Raw genomic sequence first — 11,570 nt, 5'->3', positions numbered from 1 at the left:
TAGACCTAGAGGGGCGTGGCAGAGGCCAGCGGGGGGGGGGGGGGGGGGGGGGGGGGGTGAAAGTGTAAGAGAAAGTCATTAGTGTCTGTCATCAGGCAAATGAAGACAGGTTTGAGTGGAGATGAATGGCTTCAGTGTGAATCCATTTGGAGACGGAGCTGCCAGCTTCATGTTCCCATGAATATTTGATGTGTGACCACACGGTGGCGCAGGTTGACCTGCGCTTGATGATCAGGTGGCTCTGGATGTTTGCATATCTATAAGAAGACATCTGAATGAATTTTTGGAATGAGGGAGAAGAGCACCACCTTCTTACTCCATCTCACAGGTGGATGATCTCATTCCCTCCCTCCCTCCCTCCCTCCCTCTCTTACCCTCCCTCGTCTATTCACCCCCTCACAACAATCCATCTTCCAGCCTTTGCCTACGATTGCTAAACTCATTTTCTAGGCCAACCAACCTGATCTGAAATAAACCAAGTCTTCCTTTATTTTTTTAAAGTCCAGAAATATCCGGTCTGATCCGTTCATCAACAGGAATCTCCAACTTACTCCAAGTTACTCACTCGTACCTAAACTAGTATTACGTGTACCTGGTACTGTAGTGGTAATTACATTGTTGTTTGTCAGAATATTAATTAATACAAGTCAGTTTAATCAATATAAACCTATGACCTCATTACGAGCGACGAGTCGTACGAGTGACGGGCGTCGACCGACTCTTCGTAAACGTTTTTCTCTCCTCTTACGACGACTGACTTCTTAGTGTTTCTGGATGGAGAGCAGTTTTAAAACAAAAGTGATGATGTGATGATTTCACCGTGACATCAGTCTTTTTCTGTTCGTACTGAAAACGGTTCCTGGAGCGAAGTGCTGAGGAGACAGGAAAAGTGTGCCACCTATAGACAGACCTGCTGTCTGCACGCTGAGGGGTGGAGCACAACTGCAGCTTCTGCACCTGCTTTAAAATGAAGTGTGTGTGTGTGTGTGTGTGTGTGTGTGTGTGCACCGCAGGACCATGGCAGTCGTAACCTCATGGGGACGTCCTCACAGGACGCTCATGTGAGAGGACAGAAACAGTTCTCCTCACAGGAACCGTCCTGACCTTTTTTTCCGCGGCCTCTTCAGAGCCTCTGTCCTCCGGAGCCTCAGCTTTAGCCTCAGTTTGTGGCTGTATTTGAAAAACAGAGTCTGTGAAAGAAAAAAAAAGTTTTTTCTTTTTTCTAAGTTTGACAGTGGATCTGTGACTCAGACACAGATGGTGTTCAACCTGCGGGGCTGGGGCTGAAAATGGTCCGTCACTGCATTGTTATTACATGGTTATTACACTCTGACTAAACTGTGTGCAGCTTCTATGTAGAACTGTAATGAGTAGAACTGCTGTCCATTCTGTAGACCCTGACCTTCAGGTAATGAGGTTCCTACGACCATATATGGACGTGCACTGTTTTCTGACGTGTGGACAAACATATACTGTTGAGTGTAGTACAGTGTAGTACAGTACTGTGTACTGTGTACTGTGTACTGTGTACTCTCTCCTCCCGCCTGTGATGGAGTCCTAGCTTTATTTTGACAAACTTGTTCTACGCGCTGTGACTCACTTCCTGTTCTAGACTAGCGGTCGACACCATCGAAGCGTCAGACCATGTGCAGGGCTGGACCAGGGGTGACAGGATGTTTATTTGCTGTCAACATAGGGAGCGCAGACCCACACTGAGCGTCTGTCTGCAGAGATAATTTACCATGAAGTTCTTGACCGCCTGTTGGAGTACACGTCCGTGTACACCGGGTCTCACCGCTGCTTTCCTTGTTTTCCAGGAATCTGGGGAAGTCTGGACTGAGAGTGTCGTGTCTGGGACTCGGTGAGTGAACGTCACACCAACGTCTCCATGTCTGTCGTACAGCCGTCGGTCGGTCGGTCGAACAGTAGAAGGTTGAAGGTCCTGATACTTCAATCAACTACTAGTACTAGTACTCAAACATTCTCTGCGTTAGTTCTCTGACCGCTCCTCTGTGGCTCCTGACCACCACCAAGGTCAACATCAGGGACAAAGACAAGAGCGACCCCTACTGTAGGACTGTGGCTCTGATACGATAAGTAATTACACAAAACACCTGAAGAAGAAGAAGAAGAACCACAGAGTCACTTTGTAGTTGAGACAAAGTATTTATTTTGGTACTCGATATTGAAGAGTACTCAGATGAAAGTACCCGTAGCTGCTTTGGTACAACTACAGGGGGCAGTATCAGTTAGCACCAACATTCTCAGACGTTACAGTTTGGTTTCTTTTCTTGCTGTAACGTCTGACCTCCAGGCTGAGTCCTGCTGCCCAGGTGGTCCACGACACATTGACAGGTCTGGGCTGCAGGTTGGGCCACACTGTGTAGGAAAGGTCAACAAAATACCAGCTGCCAGCCACATGTTGAGCACAGGGCGGACATGAAATGTCCATATTAGTTCATGTTTTCAGACCTCCTCTCCTCAGGTACTCGCTGCCCCCCCATTATCAATCACTTCAAAATGGTCTTTATTACTACAGTATTACTACAGTATTACTGCAGTATAAGTGAGAGGCGTCATTGTGACTCAATGTCTTTACCTGCTGATTAAAAGTCATTCAAATGAAATTTAAAATCTTCTCCAGACTCCAGGACGGAGCCGAGGAAGAGATGATTGAAGTGTTGAGTGAATTCATCACAGTCCATCAGCAGCAGCAGCAGCAGCAGCAGCAGCAGCAGATAATCTGCTCCTTCACAATCAGCTGAATGAAGCACAGGGATATCTGGAGTGGCCACAGTGAACTGTTACTGCTGCTGCTGCTGTTCCTGCTGCTGCTCCTCCTGCTGCTGTTACTGCTGTTGTTACTGCTGCTGCCGCTGCTGCTGCTGCTGAGGCTGCTGCTGCTGCTACTGCTGCTGCTGCTATTACTGCTGCTGCTGCTATTACTGCTGCTGCTGTTCCTGCTGCTGTTACTGCTGTTGTTACTGCTGCTGCTGTTGCTGCTGCTGCTGCCCCTTAGTGATTCCAAATCCCCAGAGTTTTCTGCTGAAAAAAGGGGGAAAACTGTTGATGTGGAAGTTCATGATCAACATTATTAAAAAAAAAAATCAAAGTGCAGCTGAAGCAGCAGAATAAACAGAGCAGAACCAGATGTACTGAGGCGTGGTCACGTGACGGTCACTGCAGTTAGTCACTGCAGTTAGTCACAGTCTCCGACTCAGACGACCTCCGGCTCCGGTCTGAGAACTTCTGACAACAACTGGACCAGAAAGTCCTTTCAAAAGTCTCTGGTTTTCAGTTTCCATCAGATCTCAGAGCAGAGAAACGCAGCGAATCAAAACAGCAGAGAGAATAAAGTGATGTGGAGCAGAAAAACAACAACAAAAACATTCTTCAGTTGTTTGTTTTTTCAGACTGTTCCTCAAGGACGACTTTTGTTGTTTCTGCTTCGAGGTTTAGTGTTTTAAAAAATATTTGTACTGTATATATTTGTTGGTTTTGTTGTTTACTCAAGAGTATCACTGAAGAACTGTGGTGCAACTGAAAGGCTTAAAATATTATTTTACCTTTTTCTTACTAGAAAATGATGTTGAAATTGGAAATGTTTTTATTAAAAATCAAATTTATTTTCAGCTAGTTCTGGAACATTTGTCCAAGACGAACCCTGAGAGTAGATGCAGTATTATCCATCCATGTAGTATCTAACAATACTGCAGTAATCTAAGATTAGTCTTTCCAGCTCCAGGACGGACCAGGCATACATATAAACAATACCACCATTGACCAGTAGGGGTGTAATTATGGACAGATCAGGTCTGTTTTTGCTTTGAGTTTAGATGTATTTTTACAGCACGATTTCAGGTTCTTTTTTTCTGCCAGTAACAGGATATGAGATTTCAAATTACTCTAGATACTTCCACTGAGGTCCAATTACTCTGATTACTCTGATTACTCTGATTACTCTGATGTTGTTGTGGGACCAATGATTGAGGGAAGATTCAGTCCCTTTGGTTTCGTTCCATCATTAGTTTTTAAATTAGACAGAGGTTCCGTCACAGACACGAGTTCAACAAAGGTTTTTGTCTCCTTGTTGACCGGGTGTTTGTGGGGACAGTGAAACTGAGGACAAACGTCTGAGGACAAACATCTGAGGACAAACGTCTGAGGACAAACGTTTCCTCCTGAGGCGTCGTCCGTCCGTCTGTCAGGCACAGACGTGGATTAAAACTCTTTTATTTTTCTACTTCAAAAAGACTTGTTAAAGCTGTAACAAATGAAAAATGACACCTGCCGTCAAATCAGACAGAGGTTCCGTCACAGACACGAGTTCAACAAAGGTTTTTGTCTCCTTGTTGACCGGGTGTTTGTGGGGACAGTGAAACTGAGGACAAACGTCTGAGGACAAACATCTGAGGACAAACGTCTGAGGACAAACGTTTCCTCCTGAGGCGTCGTCCGTCCGTCAGACTATGAGGCACAGACGTGGATTCAAAACTCTTTTATTTTTCTACTTCAAAAAGACTTGTTAAAGCTGTAACAAATGAAAAATGACACCTGCCGTCAAATCCTTCAGCTGCGTCTCGTCGTCGTCGTCCTCGTTCTCGTCCTCGTCGTTGTCGTCGTCGTCCTCGTCGTCCTCGACGTCCTCGTCGTCCTCGTCCTCGTTGTCATTATTGTCGTTGTCGTCGTCCTCGTTGTTTCCTCCTGAGGCGTCGTCCGTCCGTCAGACTATGAGGCACAGACGTGGATTCAAAACTCTTTTATTTTTCTACTTCAAAAAGACTTGTTAAAGCTGTAACAAATGAAAAATGACACCTGCCGTCAAATCCTTCAGCTGCGTCTCGTCGTCGTCGTCGTCGTCGTCCTCGTTCTCGTCCTCGTCGTCATCGTCCTCGTCGTCCTCGACGTCCTCGTCCTCGTTGTCATTATCGTCGTCGTTGTCGTCGTCGTCCTCGTCGTCGTCTCACTTGTTATTCTTCACGTTTCGCTTCATTTTTTCACTTTTACTCCGATCACGTCCTTTTATCTGCGCTCCTAAAACAGACAAGTAGAAACATCACTGTTCATTCACTCCTGTAAAGGCAGGGATTTGAACCGCTGACCTTATTGTTATTAAGCAAAAATGCTAACTAGCATGTAACAATGCATGGAGAATCAGGTACAAATCGACACAAATCTGTGACAATTCTCATTGGTTGAAATAAAAACTGAATCACGCACCGAGGTGTAAGGCGTAGACTGAGTCACTGGTCATACCCTGACACTACACACTCTAGTACAGTAGGTGGCGGTATGGTAACCCAGATGTACAACATGGGGTCGTGAGCTGAGGGCGTCGGTACGAAACCGCAACAATATCAGTGTAACAGCAGGGAAACAAACAACCTGATTGGTTTAGACACAACTGTGCGATTCTAAAGGGTCAGTTTGTGTTTTCTTTTTGACATGAACACTTTCCACAGTGAGGTTACCAGAGTAACCGTGGTTACCGTGGCAACGTCGACTAAAGCTTCTGAAGAAATCCCATTTGGCTGCCGGTTGAAAAGAAGATTGAACTTTTCTGATGGCAGGTCCTTCATTTTCATCAAAATCCAAAAATATAAGATTGAGAACCTCTGTTTTTTCCTCCTGTAGTGATGCTAACGGGTGATGCTAACGGGTGATGCTAACGGGGTTCTGATGTTGTTTAATGCTGTGACTTCTGTCTCCCCCCCTCCAGGAACGTGGGTGACGTTCGGAGGACAGATAACAGACGAGGTACGGTTGGTTTTCTTGGGTACTAACGGTGAACCAGTGACGTGAACGTGTGTGTGTGTGTGTGTGTGTTTCTGACATACTCAGTCATTCATTAATTATTAATGATGAGCCGCTCAGATCCTAACAGATTTAATTAATCCTGTTAGAGTCAACTAATGAAATGCTTCCTTTGAACTCAATCCCAAATGAATGGTGTCACCACAGCGCTAATGCTAATGCTAATGCTAATGCTAATGCTAATGCTAATCTGCCGCAGTAAAATATTCTATGATTGAAAATACTTCACGTGTTCTTCGTCCATTTGCTGTGGCTAATTTATTTAGCTCGTCAAGTCCGTCAGTCATCTGTACCATGTGACGTTTTTCCATGTTGTTACAGGACGCTCACACCAGGGGCGCTAGACGCGAACTGTAAATGTTTCTCTTTATCATGTGATGATAATTTCTCATCTAGTTTAATTTCTCTTCTTGGTTTTCATTATTTTTCAACATTTTTTACACAGACTGAATTCACTACAGTATAATTCCATTCCAAAATGTTTTTCTCTAATTGCCCCCAGGGGGAGAATAACTTTAAAAGAGCCTCCATCGCACCTTCCATCCTGTCATTTTCCAAATCTCTTTTGTCGTGAAACATTTTCTAAAGATTTTTTTTTCTTGTTACCACAGACAATAAATGAAAAATATCTTTTTGTACTCAGTCAGGCCAACACCCCCACCCACTACCCCCCCCCCATTTTTTATTCTGTGCTGAGTGCATTTTAAAAACCAACAATCAAACCTCATTATTACTGTTCGACGCTGTTGTGATGAAGTCTCGTCCTGATTGGTTCTGGTGCCGTAGAGAATGTTGAAGGAGCCGGAGAATAATTCTCATAGTAGAGACTGTGTAATGACCCCCCCACCCTCACCCTCACCCTCACCCTCACCCTCACCCCACCCCCGTCCATCTATATTTAAATGGAACCACACACCTATACATGCAGTGGCAGGAGAACTCACACACATGCTGGATCAGTGGATTTCCTTGTCAATAATTCTCTGAAAATGATGAAAAAATAAATTCTCTTTAACCTCCTGTGTAATAAATGTCACCACAGGAAAATTGAATTCTGGTCAAGATGATTTACAGTCTCCATGTCTGCGAGCGTTTGGCAGGAAATCAGTGCATGCATGACACACACACACACACACACATGAAGCGTGAACTCTGCAGAAATGCCTGAGCTCGGTGCAGAGTGTGGAGACGTTAATGAAGAGAACTGAAGAGTGACATCACAGACACAGTCATCCATTCTGTTCATGCACCACAGCTGCAGCCTTCACTGTGGCCTCCAGAGGGCAGAGGTCACTCTAAAATCCTATTGTGCTGACTGTGTCACAATGTCAGGGTCAGAATCCATTTGGCAAACATCAGCTGTTTATAAACTGTGACCTGCAGGGGGCGGTGACACTATGGTTCAGTGGACCAGGAGGAGGGACACAAGGTCCCTGTGAGGACTGGTCCTCACATCCTAGCATATACAAGAACACACACACACACACACACACACTGATATTGCATTTCTGTGAAGTTAACCTCCAGAAACCTGATACCAGCGACAGTACAACTGGTAACCAGTGACTAACCAGTGACTAACCAGTGACTAACCAGTGACTAACCAGTGACTAACCAGTGTATTTTTAGTTTGCACCTGTGTTCAACTGGACCACAGTCTCAGACCTTTGAAAAGACCTACATATTATTATGAACTCTGCCCCCTAGTGTCTTAACATGTGAATGAAAACATTAAAACTCTGAACTGAATTGTTCTGTGTCTGTGATGGTTTTTTTCCCAGGTTGCAGAGCAGCTCATGACCATCGCGTACGAGAGTGGCGTCAACCTGTTCGACACAGCTGAGGTCTACGCGGGGGGCAGGTGGGTGTCGCGTGGGTGTCATGTGACACCGTGTGTGCGGTGCAGCTGCCGTCATAACAACCGTTTCATACATGATGTACATGGAGCCAATACTGTATAAGAAGAAACAAGGAACTGCACCACAAGGGGGCGACCCTACTGCTAATGAGTTACAGAAACGTCTTTGCCTGGAACACCCTGATGATTTTGGACATTTGAACTGAGACACAACGTGTGTGATTGACATCCAAAGCTTGACCAATAGGAGTCTGGACGCAGGCGTGTGTGTTTTAGGATTGAAAAACCACAACAGCAGAAGTTTTATTCTGAAGTTAAACCTTTAACCGTTGGCCCGTTGTTTAACAGATGGGTAACTACACCCGTCTTAGTTCTGGAGTGTTCCGTCCACTGGTCCTAACAGTTCTGTCTTCGTGTGTCCTTCCAGGGCTGAGGTCATTCTGGGGAACATTATCAAGAAGAAATGTTGGAGGTAGGACAGACGACCACAGACCACAGACCTCAGACTGTCCGACTGTCCGACTGTCCGACTGTCCGACTGTCCGTCTGTCCGACTGACCGTGTTCTCTCTCTGTTTCTCACAGACGCTCCAGCCTCGTCATCACGACCAAACTCTACTGGGGAGGGAAGTGAGTAGGAAGTCAGGAACAAAAAACCTGCCTGAAGTTCTACTGCCCCCTGTGGAACGTGGAGTTAAATATTAGACATGAGGCAGCCGGGACAGTGTCCTCCCATGTTTGTCTCCTGTCCATCAGGGGTGATGTTGAACTCAGGCTGTGGTAGTTGAAGGTCAGGACCCCCGCAGCCCTGAGACCACTGAGAGCTCTGAAGAACTGGGATGGAAAATAACTGGCTCTGTGCTGCTGCTGCAATACCACTGCCTTACTGTAGAGGGAGTAGTGGACGTGTGTTTGATTGATTGATCAGATGTTTTTCTAAGAGATAAAAGCTGTGTTCTTATTTTGGCAGAAACCAAACGACGTCTTTGTTAAAATACCAGTGTGGCTGTGGGACCGACGAGGAATTGTTATCAAACACACTGATCGATCAGTTTGATTGATAACAACACGCCTGAGAAAACAATTAAGACTCCACTGTTAGCATTCGTCAGGTCACGGCAAATCGACGAGTTTTAGAATGAAAAAAATGTTTGGGTTTTTTTGGTCTTGTTTCCTCAGAGCAGAGACAGAGAGAGGACTGTCCAGGAAACACATCATCGAAGGTACACACACACACACACACACACACACACACACACACACAAAGACATTGTTTAGTTCTGTTTGGTTTTGTTTTTCCATGACGTTAGCTCCGCCCGTTTCTCCTCCATCAACCCCTTTTCTTCTTCTTCTTCTTCTTCCTCCTTCTTCTTTTTTCTTTTCTTCTTCTTCTTCTTCTTCCTCCTCTTCTTCTTCTTCTTTTCTTCTTCTTCTTCTTCTTCTTCTTCCTCCTCTTCTTCTTCTTCTTTTCTTCTTCTTCTTCTTCTTCTTCCTCCTCTTCTTCTTCTTCTTTTCTTCTTCTTCTTCTTCTTCCTCCTTCTTCTTTTTTCTTTTCTTCTTCTTCTTCTTCTTCTTCCTCCTTCTTCTTTTTTCTTTTCTTCTTCTTCTTCTTCTTCCTCCTTCTTCTTTTTTCTTTTCTTCTTCTTCTTCTTCTTCTCTGGTCCCTCAGGTCTAAAAGGTTCTCTACAGAGGATGCAGCTGGATTATGTGGACGTAGTGTTCGCCAACCGACCGGACAGCAACACCCCAATGGAGGGTGAGTCATCTTCATCTTCATCTTCATCGTTGCTCTTTCTGCCTGGGTCTTGGTCCAGTCAGTGTTTTCACTCTGGCTCATTATAAATGAATGGTCCAGACAATTAGCCGTGAGCTAACAGTGTCGTTCTGATAATCACCTGCTGTTTATCAGTGAAGACGCCTGACGTTAACGAGACGCCGTCCTTCTTCTCCGTCCTCATTCACCTTGACTTTCACATGTTTGATTCTGGACTAATCTGAGTCAAGACCAACATCACAGTCAATTACCCTCGGGGCAAAATTCTAAACTGGTCCCAGTCAAATCACACAACTGGTCAATATTTGTTACCAACTGAGTATCCAAATTATTTACTAAAACTGTGTAAAAAAGTGATTGTGAATCTAATTAAAGATATCAAATATAATCGAATACATAATACAGTTCTTTTGGGTTCAGGTTCATGTGAGAGCTGCAGCAGTGTTAGCCCCGCCCCCTTCATCTACCTTGGTCCCAGATGAAGTTGACGAACCTGATTAAAGTCCTCGGTTTTAAACCTTGCCATTTTCCTCCTAATCCTCACTGAAAACTGACGTCTCGAATCTGTTTCCTCACATCTTGTTATAATGGCTGGGAGTTGAGACAAGTAGCATTTAGATGATAGCACAGTGTGACGCCTCAGTGTCTCAGTGGGTGGGGTACATGGCAGGAGGGCTGGAGTGGAGACGGCGTCGACGACAGCAGAGACACAGACAATTACCGTCCTGTCTCACTGCTGCGTTGGTCTGTTGACAGGACGGTGGTTTGGTCTGTTGACAGGACGGTGGTTTGGTCTGTTGACAGGACGGTGGTTTGGTCTGTTGACAGGACGGTGGTTTGGTCTGTTGACAGGACGGTGGTTTGGTCTGTTGACAGGACGGTGGTTTGGTCCGACGCCTCTGATACAGATTATCACAGAAACTAAAAACCCAGATTTCGTCTGTTTGGATGAAGGAGTCGCCGCTCCTGGACTGCTGTGTCTCTCACTCCTGTGTATTTACCCCAATGCCTTACAACCAGAAGGTCATAGGTTTGTTTCCAGCCTTGAGTCGACAGTTGATAACCTCTACTGTAGAGGAAGCGTGAGTGAATGATTGAATGAACACAGATGATCAGTGTGACCTTCGTGACTTCTCATTAGTGTGTTGAAGGCCTAGACCGCTGTTGGTTCCTGCACTCGGCAATGTTGGGGGGGGGGTAACTGGGTCAATATTACATAGAAAACATAATGAATTTGATTGAATGGTCCAGTTACAGTGAGGGGGTGAGGGGGTGAGGAGGGGGAGGAGGGTCATCAGCCCACAGCTCCAGTGAAGGTTGATGTTTTATATTATTATAACTGACTGGAGGTGAACGCTGCAGCTGTGCTGACGGTGACGTCCGTTAATAACACAGTTATTATCCTGTAACGACAGATTCAACGTCAGTCCAACTGATCCCACAGAGGAATAAAGGAGTGTTCCAAAGTGTTAAATACCTGTTCCATCACTGTCCTGATTGGTCGGTCACGTGATGCGTTTGTGTCTTCTCCAGAGATCGTCCGGGCCATGACGTACGTCATCAACCAAGGAATGGCGATGTACTGGGGCACGTCTCGATGGACGGCCATGGAAATCATGGTGAGCTGGTGGTAGACCACGGTCTACAGTACTGCAGTACTTCACAGTACAATACTGTAGTCTGTGGATACGATACGTATCACCATACCAACCCCCTCCCCCAAACCCCCAGCTCCGTCATCAATGTCATGTGATCAAGAGCAGGAAGTGTAGATGTAAATGTCACATGACCTCAAACGTTTCTCCTGAGGAGCCGCCCTGATCTGATTTGCTGTTCCTCTGTCTCACCTCCAGGAGGCGTACTCTGTGGCCAGACAGTTTAACCTGATCCCCCCCGTCTGTGAGCAGGCCGAGTACCATCTCTTCCAGAGGGAGAAGGTTGAAGTGCAGCTTCCTGAGCTCTATCACAAGATTGGCAAGTTAAACGACAGTCAGAACGCCGCCGCCGCCGCGCGATTCTGACGGTTTTTCTTCTTCGTTTTTGTCTCTGAAGTTGAAACGTATTCATGTGTTATTACAGTGATCAGTTCCACCGTACTTTTCTATTCTGACTCATTTTGACGCTC

The 11,570-nt window shown here is 45.6% G+C and overlaps 1 protein-coding gene across 2 annotated transcripts in view; it reads left to right on the top strand.

Annotated features, from left to right (window-relative positions):
* Positions 1-11,570, top strand: part of LOC103377582 (voltage-gated potassium channel subunit beta-1) — a 45,759-nt gene that overhangs the window by 28,608 nt on the left and 5,581 nt on the right. For both annotated transcript variants that reach the window (XM_017032216.2, XM_008308447.3), the window contains exons 2-10: positions 1,818-1,861; positions 5,720-5,757; positions 7,596-7,675; positions 8,100-8,144; positions 8,257-8,301; positions 8,851-8,894; positions 9,341-9,427; positions 10,979-11,064; positions 11,299-11,419. In XM_017032216.2, coding sequence (XP_016887705.2) covers positions 1,818-1,861; positions 5,720-5,757; positions 7,596-7,675; positions 8,100-8,144; positions 8,257-8,301; positions 8,851-8,894; positions 9,341-9,427; positions 10,979-11,064; positions 11,299-11,419 — 590 coding nt within the window. The remainder of the gene's footprint in view (positions 1-1,817; positions 1,862-5,719; positions 5,758-7,595; positions 7,676-8,099; positions 8,145-8,256; positions 8,302-8,850; positions 8,895-9,340; positions 9,428-10,978; positions 11,065-11,298; positions 11,420-11,570) is intronic.

Source organism: Cynoglossus semilaevis, chromosome 4 (assembly GCF_000523025.1).
Source record: "Cynoglossus semilaevis isolate Cse_v1.0 chromosome 4, Cse_v1.0, whole genome shotgun sequence".
NCBI lineage: Eukaryota > Metazoa > Chordata > Actinopteri > Pleuronectiformes > Cynoglossidae > Cynoglossus > Cynoglossus semilaevis.
Note: the sequence above shows the minus strand (reverse complement) of the source record. Positions and strands in the feature narration are given on the sequence as shown.